At 39.3% G+C, this 22,166-nt stretch overlaps 1 protein-coding gene across 1 annotated transcript; it reads left to right on the top strand.

The window, feature by feature from the left end:
- Nucleotides 1–5,270: 5,270 nt before the first annotated feature.
- Nucleotides 5,271–17,973, top strand: LOC123960582 (actin, cytoplasmic-like). The gene is made up of 8 exons (XM_046035402.1): nucleotides 5,271–5,399; nucleotides 5,498–5,626; nucleotides 10,444–10,554; nucleotides 10,884–10,968; nucleotides 13,135–13,296; nucleotides 17,081–17,272; nucleotides 17,499–17,683; nucleotides 17,798–17,973. The coding sequence occupies exons 1-8, from the start codon at nucleotides 5,274–5,276 to the stop codon at nucleotides 17,939–17,941; spliced, it is 1,134 nt and encodes a 377-aa protein (XP_045891358.1). The 5' UTR covers nucleotides 5,271–5,273; the 3' UTR covers nucleotides 17,942–17,973.
- The last annotated feature ends 4,193 nt before the right edge of the window (nucleotides 17,974–22,166 follow it).

A 22,166-nucleotide genomic window follows, 5' to 3' on the forward strand; every position in this document is an offset into this window, starting at 1 on the left:
CTTGGGGCGTTGGCTGAGGCCCCCTTCGAACCCCTGGAGTCAGCTGAGGCTAAGCACTTGACCCTCAAGATGGCCTTTCTCCTTGCTATCACCTCTCTGAGGAGGGTGGGGGATCTCCAAGCGCTTTCGGTTTCCCCGCAAGCACGGAGTTTGCCCCGGGGAATATTAGGGCTATCCTGCACCCTCGTCCAGGATACATCCCTAAAGTGCCTTCTAGTGCGGCAGGGTCCACAGTGCTGCAGGCATTTCATCCTCCACCTCATGTGACGGCGGAGGACGGGAGACTTCATCTGCTCTGCCCTGTCAGAGCACTGAGTATTTACACTCTGAGGTCCTCCCGTTGGAGGAAGGCTGACCAGCTGCTAGTGTGTTTTGGGTCTCCCAGGGCTGGGTTCCCTGCATCCAAACATACTATTAGCAACTGGATTGTTCAGACTATTTCCCTGGCCTATCAGGTGCGCGGTTTGCCTTCACCTGTGGCTGTGAGTGCTCATTCCACCCTCCTTTCCGGGGCCTCTTTGCAGGATGTTTGTGTAGCGGCTGGCTGGGCCACTCCGCACACATTCATTCGGTTTTACAGTCTTGACCTTCCTTCGGCACCTGGCACTCGTGCGCTCTCCTCTTAGTCGTGCCACTTTATTGCACACTGGGGCAGGCACGGTTTAGTGGGTATCTCATTCCCATAGTGTCGTAACCGACGCAGTTCGAGTTCCCTCGAAGGGGAACGTCTCGGGTTACGTACGAGACACTGCATTGGCCGGCCACACCTCTCTCCCCACCTGAAGCGCATGATGAATGTGTACTGGTGTGCTTTATACTCCTCCGTAACCGACGCAGTGTCTCGTTCCCCTTCTCGGGGAACCAGGGTTACATACGTAACCCGAGACGTTTTCTGTATATTTAAAACTATAATTTTTTCTCCTCTTTAAAAATGTACAATATTTTTTCCACCGTTTTTTCACTACATACCATAAAACTTCAATTCAAAGCCTACTCCCAGTTAGCCACCAGTCCCTTTTAGTGACCTGATGTGGCTTCACGTTGAAAGAAATGCCTGGTCACATTTTTACGTAAGTTTTCTGGATGTAAAAAACCCCTGAAAGCTCACCGGGTCACCTGCTTGAGCAACCTTGATCGCGCATACAAATATAAATGTTTAAACATTTGTCAATATGTACATGCTACACATCTTCAGATCAGTTAGATTCTCCACAGTTCAATCTTTCAGTTCATTTTACAGAAATTCCGATTCATCAGTATGGTCAGTCAGTCGGTCTCTCTCTCTCTCCCTCCATGCTCTATGTGCTGAGGTTGTCCTAGATGGGCTGTCTCTCGGAGCTAGATCAAATTATTGATTTGTAATTGATATGTTATTCTAATTTTTATACTGGTCGAAATAAACTATTTGAGAGTTTTGTGTGTAATTCACTGCCTGTCCCAAATAGACGCCTGTAGTGTTGAAGGGAAGGCAGCAGATAATACTGAAGATGCAATAAACATCAAAGTCACAGCCTACAGGGTTTCACTCAACGGAGGCGAAAAGCAGCTTTTAAATCAGTCGCTCTCACCTAACCCAGTCACTGTGCTTCAGAGTTTTCACTGCATCTCTAAGGGATTACTTTAAAAACTTACAGTGGAACAATAAAACTGTTTTTCACACCATGATGAATCTGCGGTTCAACTGTGTGTGAGGGAGAAACTTTAAGTTAAAGATACGAAGAAACATTATTAACATCCTATTCAAACATAAATCATTTGAAATAATGGACCTTAATCAAATACTAAATACAGCTCACAGCTCACAAACACCAAGTGGCTGCAGTCAAGAACAGATATTTTAAATAATTATTTAGCCCTATTGTGACACCTGATGGCATCTTTAAAAACTGCAGCTAAATATTAGCCACAATCACAAATCACTTGTTTTTGATATTCCAGTGTGCAGATAAACTGGAGGAATACAGACCAGAGCCGAACGTGTTTACAATTATGTTTCAACAGACTGCTCTGTGACTGAAGGTTCAAACATCCTGAGAATCATTAAGCTGCCTAACCCAACCAGGTATCTGTGAATTTCCCTCCTAGAAAACGAGTGTCCCTCCAGAGACTGACTTGTTGCATTCTAGTGAATTTATGAAGTTGTTTTGTTGTTGAAATGCAAGAGTACAGGTTTTGCTTCAACACTGGAGGGGAGACAAGAGGTGCATCTGGAGATCTGGTGATCCTCCTATTTAATACTTCATTTTAAGCATTCTGGTGAACTTTTATGCCTTTTCTGCATGAATTTATGGTGGAAATATGTTTATTTATATAAAGGGAAACACTAAATTCAGGTATATAGACACATACAGAATATATATATATAAAACAGAATATAATGTGGTAATAAGTCTCTCGGGCATTCTGTGTTGCTTTAAATTTGTATTCTCCTGTAGGTCAACTTTTCTCATTTAATATCATCCCTGCATTAATTTTGTCTTCCCCCTTTTTTGTGTCATTTGTATGGGCGAAGTAACCTCACCCTGTGTACATGTGTTCTCTGACATGTGGAGAAAATCACACCTAAGGGCAAATTAGAATCACCACTGAACCTGCTTATGTTTGGACTGAGGTAGGAAGTTGGAGCAACCAGAGGAAACCCACACTGACAGGGAGAAGATACAAACTGCAGGCAGAAAAGCCTTTATTTCCTTTTAACATCCCCTCCCCTTATTTTTTAAGTCAGCTGCCCTTGTATTATCATTATATCTCAACATGTTCCTCTGTGTGTACTTTTTTATGTACTTTGCGTGGGGGACGGTTGGGAGGGATGGTTGGTAATTGAGTCCCTTTTTTTCTTTTTCTTTTTGTATAAATTTATGTCTCATGGATGTCACATGCTTTTGTTTCTTTGTTTGTTAAACCATTTGTATGTCTTGTGTTGGGCCCCCTTGAAAATGAGATGGTTCATCTCAAGGGGCTTTTACGTTTATCCTTCAGGAGTTCCTCAAAATCCGTTTTCGATAATATCCCAAGTCAGAGTCAGCAGTTTTCCTCCTCTGCTGAACACAGCCTGAGCTCATCCTTCTGTCTTCAGGAGTAATCTCATGGTTTGTCAGAACTTCCTTGAGGCCAACCTTCTCCAGATAGCCTCCCTGAACTCCTCCCACACACTTTCTGATCACCGAAAGCTGCAGCCTCTCTGGACATGTTTGGTCATGGAAACATTACAAGCTGGGCAAAGTTGAATAAAAACTCATTAAATGCTAATTAAGAATGAAGCCAGGCCCTCTGCAATAAGAATTGTAGAGGCCCTGGCTTCAGTTGTTGTTTGTAAGTTGTTTAAGCATTGGTGTGGCAGCAGAACTGCTGCTGCATTTAGTCTCAAACACTGTGAATGTGATGTGACAGGAGAAAACATCCAGAAACCACGATGACATTGGTCCATACTAACTGCATCAGCAAAGAGTAACAGTGATCATGAGACCTCATCAACACCTCCAGAAAGACAACCAGGACATTTACTTCACAACTAAATACTCAGCTAAATCAAAAAGTATGAGCTTTACAAAGCATGTGTTCCTGTTATTTTGTCCACCCCCTTTATGATCACATGTCACCCTTCAGTTGATATCTGGTTTCTATTAAAATGATTTGCACCGCTCTTGCGTGATTGCTTCGTTGTGTTAAAGCTTGTATCATTTAAAAATATATCATGGGTAGATCAACAGGAATTGTGTACAGTGTTTTCAATGATAAAGTGATAGGTAGTTTTTTTTATTGCATTTCTGTAATACAGAGACATCCTGCACACTGACATCAGGCTGCACCACTTTAAAGTCACAACATTGTTATGTGAATCTTCCTTGTCGTCATCTGTCAAGTTTTCATGGAAATTTGTTTTGGAGTTCTTCAGAAGTTGTAATGAAAGATGTTATCAGTTATCATTTTAAATATGAGGAAAGACCTGAGGTACCTGATATGTTGTTTTTCAGGCTGCACCCACTTCAGATATTTCAGAATTAAATACAAAGAAAACATACTTTGTGAATAAGAGTTGAACTCTTCATCAAAGAAATACAATTTTTTGAAAAAAAAAAACTTCAAACTATTTAATATATCTTTCAAAAATCATATTTTACATATAAGAAATGTAGTTTGGATTATTTGCAACACTCAATCAAAAGAGGTTATGTTTATATCAAATACAGTTTACCCTTTTAGAGTCACTCACGTGTAAAAACACATTTCTTTTGTCCTTTCTGAAATATTTAGAAACATCTGATCATGTGATCCTGTTCTGACGTCTTGCTTTTTCCCTAGCACCTTCTTTACTTTCATTTTATGTATCTTGGTGACAAGACAGGTGAGTGAATTTGACTAATACTTATATATATATAATTAACATATAAATACTGACAGACAGAAATATGCTCTGACAGACAGTCACTTTTATATAACAAACTGTGACTCCAGGAAAATGTGCTACATGCAGGTATCAGTACACTGAAAAAAATCATAGACCCGTTTAGTCATGTCAACTTACTTCTTCTTTTGAACTCAAATAGCTCTGACGAGTTTTGGATTTTGAACTCAACTGTATGAGTTTTAGAAAGTTAAACTTGCATTAATTCATTGTGTTGACTGTTTGACACTTTTGTCTTGTTGCTTGAACTTACGTATGTAAGTTATTAGTTGACAAAAAAGGCGAGAGTGCGAAGATTGGAGCAAGAGAAAAGAAATTGCCTAAGTGCTGCGTCTTTTGAGTTTGAGAAAAACATATACATAATCAATTAATTAATTATTAGGGTTTAGCGAGTACTCGGTTGAAACAAGCATCCGGTACAGATACTTTTTATGAGTATCATCAGAGTAAAATCTGTCAATATCTGTTTTGTTATAAACTATAAATATAGGAAACTTAAAAAAAAAAAATCAATTACTATTGTGACCAAAAACATTGCTCTGAAGCTCAATTCTGAGGATGTTCTGTAAATAGTTTTCTAATAAATATAGCAAGTTCTGATACAAATTTCAGACTTCTTAACTTTGAGTTAATCCCGCCCACTTATATATTAATAATATATTATAATATTGCCTTACGTTATTATATATATATATATATATACATATATATATATATATATATATATATATATATATATATAAACGTCCACTGCTCACTGCTCAACTGAGAGCAGTGCTAAACATAAAAACAAATAAGATAGGACATTGTTTCTTATTGGAGAGAAATAAAAACATTCGCTCAGTAATCCTAATGCTCCCTTTCAGAAATGGAAGACGAAATCGCTGCCCTCGTTGTTGACAACGGCTCCGGCATGTCCAAGGCCGGTTTTGCCGGAAACTACGCCCCCCGCGTCGTCTTCCCGTCCATCGTTGGCCGCCCCAGAAGACACCAGGTACAGACACCATAAACTTCACCTGCGTCACATGACTCTAAAATCTAACACACAGATACATGCTGTGTAACTGTAAAGGTGTGTTTGTGTGTGCACAGGCTGTGATGGTGGGAATGGGACAGAAGGACAGCTACGTGGGAGACGAGGCACAGAGCAATAGAGGCATGCTGACCCTGATGTACCCCATCGAGCACGGCATTGTCACAAATTGGGACAACATGGAGAAGGTGAAGACATCATTTATCACATTACGACATGTTTACACACCTCTAACATCTATTTCAATCCGAAAGCAGCCTGAGACTTCCATCTGTTACAGTGTAGTAACAGATTGTCAAGAACTGGTAAAAATGTTGCAGTAACATAGTGTAGAAGTAGGATATATGTATTTCCCAAATTCTGTGATTTCTATCAGAGACGTTTTATAGAGGAGACACACCATCTACAGAATTCTCAGTACAACTCTACAGGCAAAGCCCATAACGCCATGATGCCAGTTATCCCGCCCCTCCCGTTAGTAAACTACACATGGTAGCTCTGCTTTAATTTTGAAAAGCTGCAGAGCTGCAGTCTCTCTTCATTAGTCAGTGTAACTTACACTTTCCAGCTAAACTGAGGGTTATTGTAGACCATTTTCTCTCTGCTCGCCTGCCATTCACCGGTCTTGTGCAGAGTTTTACGTGCATGCATATTCTTTGTGAGGTTTATCAATGGTGATACATGGACAACTTGGCACAACACCAGTGAAGCTGGGGCTCCGTATCTTCAACAAGTGTTCCTCTACTGCGACTACACACAGGCTATGCCTACACATGTGCAGTGATGGATTTAACCTTAAGGGTTAGGGTTACAATTTTGGATTTATTCACGTACTTTAAAAACATTTATTAAAATCTTATTTCTTTTCTATGGAGCCCCCCTAGGCCCACTTAGTCAAAAAAAAAATTCTAATTATGTCATGGCCTCAAGATGAAAAATAATTAGCTCTGACCAGTGCTTGAAGTGGGCCGGAACGACCCGGTTCGTAGTACCGGCACCTCCACATTTTACTCTTTGCTGTACCGGGACCTTTTCTTGCGTACCGAGACTTCTCCCAAGCTGCCGGTACTCTCCTCTGCCCTCTCCATATCAGGTTCTCTGGGCGCTACGTGACACTCACCTGTTCCCGTTCTCACCTGCCTGCTAAACTCTGGCGGAGAGAGACGAGGGAGAAGAGAAGCTCGGGTGTCTTTCAAGCAGAATCAGAATGTCTCCATCACTTTTTGAAAGCTTTTGTTAAAAATTTTCAGAAAAACAACAACAACAAATGTTAAATAACACATGAAACAATGCACAATAAGAAAACATGCGATGCAACTGAAATATAGAAGAAACAAATGTGCATTGTCCAAAAGCTGATTACTGAATTATATTCTAATTATATATATTTTTATATTTTAAATTGGCACCTATTTTTCACACTTCAAGCACTGCATAGGGTCCTATATTTAAAGATTAAGATGTTGATATTATTTTTATTTTATTTTACTGATATGGACCTATGTGTCTGAAATAAAGTTGATTTATTGATTGATTGTAAGATTTAGTGCTATCTAGCAAAACTGAATTATATTCTAATTATATATATTTTTATATTTTAAATTGGCACCTATTTTTCACACTTCAAGCACTGCATAGGGTCCTATATTTAAAGATTAAGATGTTGATATTATTTTTATTTTATTTTACTGATATGGACCTATGTGTCTGAAATAAAGTTGATTTATTGATTGATTGTAAGATTTAGTGCTATCTAGCAAAACTGAATTATATTCTAATTATATATATTTTTATATTTTAAATTGGCACCTATTTTTCACACTTCAAGCACTGCATAGGGTCCTATATTTAAAGATTAAGATGTTGATATTATTTTTATTTTATTTTACTGATATGGACCTATGTGTCTGAAATAAAGTTGATTTATTGATTGATTGTAAGATTTAGTGCTATCTAGCAAAACTGAATTATATTCTAATTATATATATTTTTATATTTTAAATTGGCACCTATTTTTCACACTTCAAGCACTGCATAGGGTCCTATATTTAAAGATTAAGATGTTGATATTATTTTTATTTTATTTTACTGATATGGACCTATGTGTCTGAAATAAAGTTGATTTATTGATTGATTGTAAGATTTAGTGCTATCTAGCAAAACTGAATTATATTCTAATTATATATATTTTTATATTTTAAATTGGCACCTATTTTTCACACTTCAAGCACTGCATAGGGTCCTATATTTAAAGATTAAGATGTTGATATTATTTTTATTTTATTTTACTGATATGGACCTATGTGTCTGAAATAAAGTTGATTTATTGATTGATTGTAAGATTTAGTGCTATCTAGCGTTGAAGTTGCGAATTGCAACCAACTGTCTAGTCTAACCCCCCCCCTTTCAAAGAAGGATAGCTACAGTGGCTGACACAGGACAAAATAGCCAGTTAAGAAATTAGGTTTCTTTAGGTAGATATATTAAGAAATTATTTTTACTTAATTATTAAGTAAAACCATATGTTATTGCGAGTTGACCACTGACAGATAACATGGAAAATGTAAGCCAAGAGTGTGTAAGATTGTCACCATTTCTGCACCACAGTCCATTATAAACCACATAATAGATGAGTTTACAAAGGCATTTTATGACATTGACATGGGAAACATTCTCTCTGTGGTTATGTATCCTCGCCAAAATTGGCCGCCAGCAATAATATCTGATCCGCTGCCAGATTACGGTGCTCTGATAGCGGCAAAAAATAAAAATAAACTTTTTATTCTAAATGACAATAAAAAGAGTCTGTAGCCTGCTTTACACACCTCTGAAAGAGCCATCAGAAAACGTGATTCCCCTAAATGTCCTCTGTCACACTGAAGGACATGCTGTCTTGTGAGCATATGGAGCAGTCGCTTCGTGATCAATTTGCATTTCTCTCAATAGAGCCTCAGAAATATTACACACTGGACCTTTAAATGTAATCATCATCAACCAGGGAAAGTGTGAAGGGTATATGTATGTACAATATTTACATAATGAGAGAATTGTTATGGTAGAGAATATTGACCATTGAGTGTTTAAACAGGTAATATTTCTCAAAACAGATAATGTGTAGTTCAATGACTAAGTGTCTGTGTGCATGCAACAGCAAACAGGACAGCACTGGCCACCACAGACTCATAAAACATCCTCAGCATCGTCCTGCAGATGCTGAAGGACCTCAGCCTCTTCAGAAAATAGAGACGGCTTTGGCCTTTCCTGTAAAGGGCTTGAGTGTTCTTGTCCCAGTCCAGTTTATTGTCCATGTGCACTCCCAGGTATTTGTAATCCTCCACAATGTCCACAGGGACCCCCTGGATGGAAACAGAGGTCACTGTACCTTGGCTCTCCTTAGATCCACAACCAGCTCCTTAGTCACATTGAGCTGCAGATGGTTCTGCTCACACCGTGTGACAGTCCCCCACCACAGCTCTGTACTCAGCCTCGTCACCCTTGCTGATACATCCAATCACAGCAGAGTCATCAGAAAACTTCTGAAGATGGCAGGACTCTGTGTGGTAGTTGAAGTCTGTGGTGTAGATGGTGAAGAGAAAGGGAGAGAGGACGGTCCCCTGCGGGGCCCTGGTGTTGCTGACCACGCAGTCTGACACAAAGTGTTGCAGGCGCACATACTGTGGTCTGCCAGTCAGGTAGTCAACAATCCAGGACACGAGGGGGGCATCCACCTGCACCGCCGTCAGCTTTGTTAGAGTGGAGTCTCCTCAAGTCTCGAATATACTCGGAAGCGGACATGGACAGCTGCGAACCCCGCGGATTACTTCTGTTTATACTACTTTCTGCATTCAGCTTGGCAGACATGTTCCACACATGCGCAGTAGATCGGTTGGTGTCCTGTCTGTGCCAGGTCCGTGCGGTCTCAAAGAAACTGGAGGCACGCAAACGTTCTACGCGTACCCCCTCTGATGACGATTTTTTGAAAGCCCTCCTCTTTGCATTCAGGATGTCCTTGATGTCATTTCTTACCCACGATTTGTTGTTTGAATAACAGTGGACTGTCTTTGCTGGGACAGTGCAGTCCACACAGAAGTCAATGTAGTCTGTGATGAACTCAGTAAGCCCATCATGTCATCTCCATGTGGCTCACAGAGTGCATCCCAGTGTGTCACCTTGAAACATCCCTGAAGTGTCTCATAGGCCTCCTTCGAACGTCTCCTCACTGTCCTTGTGGTCGCAGGATGCCTTTTCAACAGAGGCACATAGCAGGGATTGATGTGAACCAGGTTGTGGTCTGACCTGCCCGAGTGGGGCGGGGGGAAGAGCTGTATGCAACCTTAACGTTATCATACAGCAGGTCCAGGGTCATCTCCTTTCTTGTATGGCAGCTCACATACTGGGTGAAGTTAATGTGGTGGTCATGGTGATGTGGTTGAGGTCAGCCAAGATCACTATGAGGGTACTTGGGTGTTGAGTTTGGAGTTCAGCAATGGCAGAGTGGATGACGTTACATGCCGGCATCGGGTTGGCAGAGGGCGGAATGCGGTGCCATGGCTTACCAAAACTTAGATTAGAAAAAGTGTAGTTTAAATTACATACGGTCCAAAAATCACACATGTGAGAAAGTTAGAAAATAAGACGATGAACGGGAACAACTGCAACAGGCTGCATGCACATTGGAGCATGCACACACATTAAAATAACTATAACTGTCAAACTGTAGCTATCAATAGCTGAGAGAAAAACTCCCAGTAAATTGTAGTGGTGTAAAGTGTACCGTTTAATCGGAATACTCAAGTAAAAGTACAAGTAGGCTACCTCAACACTGTACTTGAGTCATGTACTTTGTTACTTTCCACCACTGAAAATATATCCAGTGTTAAAAGACACCAACTACACTTGAATTTTCCTGAATGTATTTTTATTTTCGCGACATTTGACATTGGCTTTGACAGTTATATTATTATTACAATTGGTCATGTAACTAACAGCTGTCCTGTTGCTGCAGATTTGGCATCACACCTTCTACAATGAGCTCCGTGTTGCTCCTGAGGAGCACCCAGTCTTGCTGACTGAGCCTCCACTCAACCCCAAGGCCAACAGGGAGAAGATGATACAGGTCTGTGTTTGTAACAAATGCTTAAAATCTATGGGTTTATTTTGACCATGGTCTTCCTGCAGTGAGTTTATGGATTAGAAGAAAATCAGGCACAAACACATAGTGCCATGCAGATGCCGCTTTAGCTACTTAGCTTCTCTAGACAGACATTAACATCTGCACATTATGATCAGCTGTTTCTTCAAATATTTTTTTTAATTCTGGTCAGAATTCCCACTTGTAATACAGCTTCACTATGTAAAAGAGAGGAAAACAAGGAGCAGGGTTTTAGTTTGGTCTTCAGATGTTATGGCTTCCACGGTAACATGTCATCTTCCTCTTTGGTCCAGATCATGTTTGAGACCTTCAACAGTCCTGCCATGTATGTGGGCATCCAGGCCGTCCTGTCTCTGTACGCCTCCGGTCGTACCACAGGTGAGAAGTCAGACATGACCACAAACATTTCTCTGAGCTGCAATGTCTTAAAAACATTGAAATTGTCTCAAACTGGCTTTTGACAGACTTCCTGTGTAAATATGACTTGTGTGTATTTCTTAAGAAGTTGGGTGTGACATGTAGTGGCTATTAGAGCAACTGCATTTAAAATAAATCCCTGTGTGCCAAAACTTCAGATATCCCCCTGTTCTGATGCTCTGTTTTCAACAAAAGGAGGGCCAGGATCTTTGAATCAGGAGACTTGCGTTTGGGTATCCTGTGAAACAAAAAGTCAACATGGCTAAGGCTTTTTCTTTTCAGGTCTCATCGCATCTCATATCAACTGAGGCGAATATGATTGTAGAAGTGAGCACTATATTACAGAGCCTCAAACACTCAAAATTATCCAATTTCTAGGCTACGTCAGCATCAAGGAAGGATTTTGCTTTGGGCTGATCTGAAGCAGCTGGTTACTTGGGCGATATAATAAAATATCCGAATATGTTTATCAAGGGTTTTTTCTCGAGGCTACGGGTGCGACCTCCTCTCCCTCGCCCTGTACGCTCCAGCGTCCCGCTCCCCCTCCGTTAACTCTAGTATGGGTTGCTGGCTGGATTAAGTCTGATGCTCCTGATTTCACGCATAATCCATGTACTACTGCAGCTGGAGGATGTCCGTAGCGCCGTGCAACTAAATTCTTCCATCTGACAAAGAACATAAAGCTCAGGTCGAAACAGTGTATCCTAAAGAGGCTGAACGAAAATTACCCGAACATAGCTGCAGCCTCTGGTACTGCAGCTGTATAAGATTGTCCTGTTTTTCTAACCAAAACCCCACTAATGTTGATGTTCAAGCTCATCTTAATTATTTAATCAGGAACCACCATCGCCCAAGTATATCTGCTGCAGGTTTATCAAGTGTACGAACTCTTTAAATATCAAAAATCAATATTTTACTTTAAAACAAAAAAACAAAAAACAATGTCTGTTTTTTTGTTTTCTGTTTTTCTGTTTTGGTTTTAAAACAGAAAAAACAAAAATGACTTGGTTTTTCGGTTTTTCCGATTCGATTTTTAAATTAAATAATGAAAGAACGAACCATACACGGATTATACACGGATAGTGTACGTTCTGATAGTTTGTTTTTTCGTTTGAACCAATAAACGAACAAACAAGAAAAACCCCATTCTCCCGTTTTTGGTTTCTAAATCCAAAAACGACTAAACCAAATTCAAATAATGGTCCGATTTTGGTTTTATGAAATTCCTATTTTCATTTTAAAATAAAAGCCAAGATCTGTAACATTATGCAGCACTAACGTTATACCAGGGTGACGTTGGAAAAATGAATAAATACACCTGGACCGAGAGAATTACGTTAGCAACAGCACTTGATTACATGCACTATAATATTGTGCATTTCACCAAGCTGTTCCCCCTTTCTACCAGCAGGTGGCAGGATTTAACTGAAGGCCTGTACTGTGTCTTTATTAAACGTTTTGAATCCAGATTACTGATACAGATGTATTTATTGTTGTTCATTTCATTTGGTTTTTGATATTTATGTTTTATTTGGAGCCTAGTTATCATCTTCATCATGCACCTCAGCCCAGAGTTAAACCTGCATGCACTTCTGTTCTAACCTGGTTCTAACACTGCTGTCAGCTTCTCAGCAGCTCTGACAACAAACTCACCTCAGAAATGTCCTAATGTGGGCCATCTGGCCAAAAGAAGGATTTACCAGTGTGCTATATACTGTGTGAATCTTTCTTCTCCATAAACATTCCAGTGTGTAACATACAACACTCCCATTGTGTCATCCAAGTGAAGAGAAAGTCTTTCCATACAACATTTATCCAACATATATAGCACATACATGCTTTCAAAGGCATTGAATGTACAAACTATGGCTGCAGAATATTGACTGTGAAGCCATGAGGTAAGAACATTTTCTGACATTAGGACATTTCTGTTGTGAGTTTGTTGTCAGAGCTGCTGAGAAGCTGACAGCAGTGATAGCAGGCAACGCTCCGTATAATTGGCTGGTCCGTGCTGGACTTAAACCAGTCACCCTTAAGTTCCCAGGCCATGTTCCCACTGAGCTACTGGCCTTGATGTTGAAACATGATCAGAATGACCACAGAGGGGTAGTGTTTTTTGTCTTGCAGGTATTGTGATGGACTCCGGTGACGGTGTCAGCCACACTGTGCCCATCTACGAGGGTTACGCTCTGCCTCACGCCGTCCTCCGTCTGGACCTGGCTGGCAGAGATCTGACCGAATATCTGATGAGAATCCTCACTGAGAGAGGCTACAGCTTCACCACCACCGGTATGAGTTTGACAAATACTATAGGCCCAATTTGGAGCTTCTACTTTTTAAACAAGGGTGGTCTTGCGAGTTGATCTTCCTGTACGGCTGCAGCAGGCCCGCCGTCAGGGGGGGGCTCAAAGGGTAGGTTACAGATGACCCCGCCCCAAGACCTATGGGGGGCCATGCAAAGGTCTATGGTCAACCCTTAAATGGGATCAAGTTACACACTACTGTCTTTGATAAATAACAAAACTTTTGAGATGTGTTTATATGATAAATAAATGCATTATTATCATTTAAACATATTTCAAACTTCTAATCTGATAACCCTCCCCCGCTGTTATTGTGAAAATGGTACGGTCGAAACATTTGGCCATTCACATGTCCGACACCGGCGAACACCGCAGACTGGTGGGGGCCCAGAAAAGAGCAGCCAAAACAGAGAGAGAAGAATAAAATCATAGGGAGGCAATGGCCAAGTCTCTGTCCAAACAATGTGTTCAGAAGCACCATGTATGTCTGACAGGCAAAGGTGAGGAGCTAACAGGCAGACTATCAAAACTTTAGCTTGCTTAACCTTTAAATAATGTAACACCAGAGTTACCAACTCTCAGGCGTTGAGCGTGGCACACACTGACAATTTTCACACCTTCTAACGCTACACATCGATTTTCTCACGCAGTGAAAAACAAATGTATTATAATGAGTATTATATGTATTATAACAAATGTATTATAATGAGATAATAACTAATTAACATTTTTAATATCATTGAGGTGAGTAAAGGTTCCATAGTCATATTTAAAGAGGTTACTTCCCCAACAAAAACAAAGACTTGAGAAAGAAGTTCTGTGTGTGCAGCATGAAGGGACTACAAACTTTTGTTTCATTATACAGCAGCCTTGTGTTGTATAATGACAAATAAGCAACCTTGTAAATGTTAAACTACAGGACAAAAGATATCTCACTGTTAGACATTTCAAAGGGTTTTTACAGTAACTTATCACAGTTACCGTACAGTTACCGTAATTCAGATTTACAGTACTATAACCGTATAATATGTTACTGTAATTATGTAATTCAGAATACAGTATTGTTACTGTAAACAAAAACTACAGTTACACTACTGTAATCCCATTTTCTTTTAGATTATTTATATATTATTTATTTATTCATTCATGCATTCTTTTTTAAACCTACACAAGTACTGATGATTTAACCCAGACAGACGCAGTAATTATAAAATTTCATATTCTTTATTTAAACATTTGTCATACTTAATGCACTTTACAAGAAATGTTATTTTCAGAAATTAATTTAAAATAACTTAAAATAAATTTAATTACATGTATAATCCTTACCTCAAATATAAATGCATTCAGTGTTACTGTCATAACACAATGCAGAAAGTACTGTGCAGAGCAAAGTATCTGGACGGCATACAGAACTGTATATTTGCCAACAACAGAAGAACACAAAGAAAATACTCATCTGCTGACTGGAATGCTTTTTTACAAATAATCATTAACCGCATTAACATAGGAAATAACAGTAACAATAGATACTGCGCTTTTTTGGAACAAAATACTAAACATCGTCTGAATATGAGTGAAATATCCATGTCAAATGACTAACTCTTTAAGTACATATAAAAAGAAATATTCTCTGGGGTGTACCAATCATGTAACTCAATACAAACCACACCGCTTTCACCGCTTCACATTTGATATCTAAACCGACCTTCAATCCGCTCCTTTTCTGGCAAGAAGTCTGTTGTTCACAGCTTGTTCAGGGATGGAAGGCTCCCCTGTAGGTAAAGAATTTTGGTCATAAATTAAGTTTTTACACTGATAGAGTTGATAAAATATATCAATATCACATCTTGCAATATGATCACAGTGGAATCAGCTTTCCTCTAAAACCAATAAAAACTGAATATTGTAGCCTTTGTGATAGAAGAATTAATTGCAGGGCAGTTAGGTGTCCCTAATAAACAGGCAACTGTACTGTGTATAGTGTGCATATCCTGTTGAAAAAAGTGTCTCACCTAATCCAAGTTCTTCCACTCAAACTCTGTTAGCTGGTGGACAAAGGATGACAATCTGTTGTTGATGACTGAATCTTCCGCTTCACCATTTCTCCTGTAAGACTCACTCCAGTATTTGCGGTGCATTTGGTTCCATCACCTGGATTTATCTTCATGAAGAATCTTTGGGGAAGAGAAAATTTCTTTTACAACAACAAATATTTTCCATTCTTATGAAAACTTAGTATTTACTGCAACAATTTGCCTAGAAACTGTGCCACTGCAACTAATGTAAGGAAAACTACTTAACGTTAATTTTTACATCTTAAGGATAATGAGATATTTTAATTTGTTTTATATTCTATGGGGTTACACTACAATAAAACATGAACATGTAACATATTGCCTTTTATGTTAGTTGTAAGATGTACTGCATATTTAGAGTAGGCCTATGTTAGTTATAAGCTAACATGAAATGTACAACAAATGAATGCTAAAACTAGAAATGTGCCTAACTATCTTAGTTTACAATAATGCAATTAACCGAACTGACTTACAACTTACAGTTCGTCTCCTTACATTAGCTGGCTTATTATCGATGTGAGCTAAACATTGCTCTTGACATAATACATTTGATTTAAAAACTCAAAGAGTCTTCTGTAAAATTAAACATCATCTTCGTTCACTTTGACAAAGTTAACGTTAAGTTACCCGTTTGAGTGCACAGACAATAACGTTGTGTTTTTCAAGTAACATACTTTTGAATTCATCTTTTTGTTTTGTTTTTACCTTGGGTTTGTCGTCGGTAGTTCTCTTTCTTCACCACAGGTTAACTTCCACTGGTGTTGTCATGGTGTGTGCCTGAGCTTCCACCCCAGCGGTGGTGAATGAAAGATAAAACTACTGATGCATCTGTGCTAAAACGGCAGTTAGGGAAAATACAGTAACACGGATGTTACTGTAACCATATACAGTGGTTTACTGTAATTTTAAAATTTGATACATCAGATTTTTTAATTACAGTAAACTGCTGTATATGGAGTTTGACGTCACCTGAAATTCCCATAATGCAATGGAAATTACAGTTATTTACTGGAAAGAGGATATACAGTATTATACTGGGTGTTATGTGGTTAATAACTGTAGAAATTACAGAAATGTCTAACATCTAAAAACAACAGAGTGCCTGAGAGCTTTACTGCATTATATTCTATTATATTAGGAATCATCACCTGCCACCTGAATTGTGTTTCCCTTTATATGAAGAAAGATTAGTAACAATATAAGTAATAATAGGTTCCCTTTTAATAGCCTCAAGAAGACGGACCTACAGTAAACACTAGTCAGCAGCACATGACAAGTCTTAGGATACAGCTGTAAATGTTTATATTATTATGATCATCATTTAGCTGACACAGCCATATACTCACACAGTATTTCAGTTTAGTGCATAATTTGACCAATACGTTGATTAATGTAGTCCTCAAGATTGAATTTGATAGATGAAGGATGTGTATTTGTTCTGTCATAATTAAATTGTATGATTTAATGCTTTGCAGGCTAATGGCAAAGAGCTTCTTTGAAATTGCCCGTTTGTATTAGAACTAAGAAGTTGGTCAAGGTGGTAATGGATTGAGTGTCAATGAGGGGCCCAGTTTGGAAAATGTTGTGCCCCTGTCCAAAATTCCTAACGGCGGGCCTGGCTGCAGGCTTTTCAACTTTCTAAAAATTTTATTTTAGTGTCCATTTTGTAACGCAAACATTTCAAACCTCCAGCTGAGCGTGAGATCGTGCGTGACATTAAGGAGAAGCTCTGCTACGTGGCTCTGGACTTCGAGCAGGAGATGCAGACGGCAGCTTCCTCTTCCACCCTGGAGAAGAGCTACGAGCTTCCTGACGGACAGGTCATCACCATCGGCAACGAGAGGTTCCGCTGCCCCGAGACGCTCTTCCAGCCTTCATTAGTCGGTGGGTAACAAGTGTTAATGGTATCACTAAAGCAAATAATTCAAACTGACAAGCACTTTTAAAAGGACTGGAGTTTCTGAGCTCTTTTCAGTGTTTTCTGCTGCCATCAAAGCATCAGCATCATTATATTTATTGCTTCAGAGTTGTTTCTGGTCCTGGGTGCTAGAAATAATCATTACAGTTAAATCAAACACTAAATTAACTCTTGTTTCATCCGTATGTTCAGGAAAAAGGCCGGTTGGCATACACGAGATGACCTACAACAGCATCATGAAGTGCGATGTCGACATCCGTAAGGACCTGTACGCCAACACTGTGCTGTCCGGCGGCACCACTATGTGCCCAGGCATCGCTGACCGCATGCAGAAGGAGATCACCGCTCTGACCCCAATCAAAATGGAAATGGTAAAGGTAAAGATTTTTTTTCCATGAAGGACAAATTGAATCCCATTTTTTGATAGAACTTATTTTTCATTCTGAGTATCACCTCTTCTTGTCTCACCTGTTTTCTTTCTTCAACTCCAGATCATCGCTCCCCCTGAGAGGAAGTACTCCGTCTGGATCGGCGGCTCCATCCTGGCCTCCCTCTCCACTTTTCAGCAGATATGGATCAGCAAGCAGGAGTACGATGAGTCTGGCCCCTACATTGTCCATCGAAAGTGCTTCTAGAAAGCCCCGTGTCATCATCGTTCTCTGCACCAGCAGGGATGTTAATATGCTTTTCAACTGTTCATCAAACAAGAAATGTGTCTGGTTTATCTTGTGAACAGACCAACAGATCTGAGATGCCACAAACAAGATGAATCAAGAGACAGATCCTCAACAGCTTACTGAACCTACAACATCTTTCCGCTGCCCACAGCTTTCACTGCTTCTGGTGATAAACTACTGATAGTAAAACAAGCAGTACTGTATGTACCGGCAGCATGAGAAGAAAAAGTACCCCAAACTCCATGTATTTTTGTTTAATCATATTCTCCTAAAAGATGCTGGAATGAAATAAAAAGGCAGTAAAGGAGAGAGCTCTTTGTAAAGAAAAAACGTATGAGGTCATTATGTTTTAAACACTGGGGTCCCACAGGGCTGTGTCTTACTCATCCTCTTCTCCATACAAAAACAACATCACATCAACATCATTTGTAGGAGAAAGGACACTCGTTTGAGGACCACCAGGTGCACATTTTAGACAGAGAAGAGGGATGGTTAGAAAGAGGTGTCAAGGAAGAGTAGACCCCTCCTCTTTATCTACACCCCTTCTCAACCTGGGTGTAGATGAAGAGGAGGGGGTCTACGCCACCACTTATCCCCCACTTACAATGCTGTTCTTTCATCACTTCCCAGGAAACTCAACAAGCATTTCCACTTGGCCTCAGGTGAAGATACCAACGATGGTTGATCAGACTTGGCCACGGGTGGCACCAACAACCATGACGACTGTCGTTACTACAGCCAGGAGCACTAACGAACCAGCGGTATCGATGACCCTGTTAAACAATCCCACAGGGGTTAAATAGCTGAGTTTCCCTGCCAGTCAGTCAGAACTGAAAAAGTCTCTTGGCTGAGGGACGAAACGTCTTCCAGTATCTTCAACCAAGTCCAGTTGCCCTTTACTTTAATCTTCTTTGGATGTAATGTATGTCGTTTTACTAATTATATTAGACTAAGGTTGTAATAACCAGTTCTAATGATCTGACCAGTAAAATAATAATAATAATAATAATCTTTATTTGTAGAGCACTTTTCAAAAACAAGTTACAAAGTGCTTCAACAAGTGTAAAGACAATAATACCCAAGAGACAATAATACAAAAGCAATACAAGATAAAAGCATGAAAACATTGAAAAGACTAAAATACACGTTTAAGATAAATATAAAATTAGTGAAATACAATAAAATAAAAGGGATAAAATAAAGTCAAATAAGATCGGGAAAAGCTCTCCTATAAAAGTATGTTTTAAGAAGGGACTTAAAAGAGTTCAGTGACTCAGCCGACCTGATTTCCTCGGGCAGGCTGTTCCAGAGCCTCGGGGCCCTGACAGCAAACGCTCTGTCCCCTTTAGTTTTCAGTCGAGACTCTGGAACAGATAACGGACCTCTGCCCGAGGATCTCAAGGTACGTGCTGGTGTGTATGGTACTAAAAGCCAAACCTAAAGACATTCCTCTTACAATAAAAAGCAAACTCATTAGAAGGGTAATCATTTTAAAGGTTAGTAAAAGCTGCAAAAAACTGAATCAGCTTAAAACTCCTCATCAACTGGGAAATAATAAGACCTGGAGTTACTTTGAATGCTGTCTGCACGGTTTAATGACAATTAGTTTACATTAAATTTTCAGTGTTATTTTGAATTCAGCCCTCAATCAGTTGGTGATTTTGGTTTCCACTGACTGCTTTGACATAATTTTGTTCTCAACAAATTATACATCATACAGTAAAGATTTTGAACTATTCGAGATGTGATGTGTGATTTAAGCTTTCCCTTATTTTTTTTAGCAATATGTATATATTGATGTCATGTTATACAGTGTATCAGTGTTTTATTTACTGTAGCCTATTTACTGTATTTATTATATTGTGTGACATTTTTTTCTCCGTAAAAAAACATTTAAATCGAGCATTTAAATGTTAGCCAAATGTAGGCTAACTGCAACAGAAAGGTAGTCCTTCAATGCAAATGGTGAGAACAGACAGAGTGTTACTGACTGGACTCACCTGATGCTGCAGCCGCCATGATGTCAAGAACTAAACAGGAAACTGACTGCTAATAGTTATTTAGAATAATTTCTATTTTATAATTAAAAAGATATATTACTCAGATGCTTTTTGTTTTCAGGTCCTTAAGTTCAGTCTGTGGTGTGTTGAAGTTTTGTTGTATGAATTTGTCTTCTTAGGTAAATGCAAATGTTGGTGTTTGTGCAGCGGAGTGGTTTGTCTTTGAGTCTTGCTAGCATAACGTTAGCTTTCCGACTCAAATCAAAGATTGCCAAAGGATTCAATGAGCTGAGAAATATCTCTCGTTGCCAAGTCGTATCTAAAGTTGTCCTATTTACTAAAGTATTAATAACCTTTCCATTGCATAAGGATAAGAAGGTAATGATTGATGAATGATGTTCCTGTATGAGTCATGTCCTCAGGTCTAACCAGGGAAACTGACTTATGTCTTGTGAAAACCTTAGATTCTGTTTGCAAAACACATTCAAAATATATATTCTTAGCAAATGACCATAATATAAGCAGGATAATGCCCATCAAGGTGTCCATAATCAGGAGTTAATAACTACGCCTTGGACAGTTCTGTCCTCCCCTTCATCCATTAATTACTTGTAATGGACACCTCATCATGTATTATCCCTTACATGTCTCATGTGTCACAGTGTTGTATTAATCACTGATCAGCCATAACATTATGACCACTTGCTGGTCACAGTGTAGGATTCCCTTTTGCAGACTAGGATCCAAGTTAAAGTGGACTCCTTCTTTTTGTTTCAGGGTTTCCTGATCAGAACCTGGTGCTGCGTCTTTAAATGCATCACAGCTCACATGCCCGTTGTTCTTTTTTACAGTTTGATCTAAGTGATGTAGCAGTTCTGGAAGTTCAAAGTTGTTCCGCTTTAAGTAGGCTGGTCTGGTACGTTCTTATCTTTGGAACCTGGACTCTCCTCTCTGGGTGTTGATATCAGAACCAGTGAATGATCAAATGATCGATCACTGAAGAGTTTCAGGACTCTGCAGAGCCTCAGTTTGTGTTCCTCAGTGAAGTCTTCAGGCTGTAGAACCAGCAGGAACACATGAGGTCCAGGATCAGAGAGTCTCACAAAGTTTCTCTTCAGAGATGTTGGGATGCAGCAGATCTGGGGTGAGAACTATTTCTTTTTCCTTTAAGTGTCCTCTTTCTCTCAGACAGCGGTCTGGTTCTTCCTCAGTGTTGAACTTAGTCTCTCCCAGTATGAAGTTCCCCACTGAGCTCCTCTCAGACCAGCTGTTCCCCAGCAGAACAACCCTCAGCTCAGACACTGAAAAGAAAACAGTGAAATAGAAAAAAACTACTCAGACTTCACCCAAAATGAACAGTGTAAAATTTGATTTATAACTAAAAAGGCAGTCAAAGCTTTTTTATTGTGGATTTAAAGAACATGTCAGCTGTTACCATCTTGAAACTTACAAATTCACCAATGAGCTTAGAAATATTCAAATAAAATAAAATGTGAGTTTGTCCCCGGCACCTACAAACACTGTATTCTTCATTTGAAGGTACACTGTTTCTGGAAGGATGTATCTTTATTTCTACTAGTTTTAGTTCAAATTACTAAAAAAGAACTAAACTCGTGTGGGAGGAGCTTCTGCGTTTGATCCAGACTGAGTCTGCAAGTAAAATTCAAATTATAAGAATATATGGAGAAAACTAAATGACAGCATGGTACATCTCGAAGAACCCCAAGTTGCTCCACAGGTGTGCGTCTTTTGACATAGTATATATATATATATATATTCAGAAATTGTAAGTCACTTTGGGCAAAAGTGTCAGCTAAGCTCTTTTTTCTTTGTTTAAAGCCACCACATGCTTAACCTGCAGTGGCACTATGCCCCCACTAGGGGGTGCCGCCCCCCTGTTTGAGAAACACTGCCTTAGGGCAAAAACACAATAAAGATAATAACAACAAATTTTATGTGTATAGCAACTTTCATACAATTAATGTATCGCAAAGTGCTGTACAATAAAGGAATTAAATGCACTGAGTGCTTCTCGGGGAATATACACTTGAACAAAAAAACAGGGGTTGAATGACACAATTAATGTAAAACAAGTAGGAAATAAAAAACACTTGATAATAAAAATTTTCTCCTTTAAGTGAGGCAGGATCAGCCTTTTACTTTGAATTTTCAATGTGATTTCG

The sequence above is a fragment of the Micropterus dolomieu genome, linkage group LG21 (genome assembly GCF_021292245.1).
Source record: "Micropterus dolomieu isolate WLL.071019.BEF.003 ecotype Adirondacks linkage group LG21, ASM2129224v1, whole genome shotgun sequence".
Classification (NCBI taxonomy): Eukaryota; Metazoa; Chordata; class Actinopteri; order Centrarchiformes; family Centrarchidae; genus Micropterus; species Micropterus dolomieu.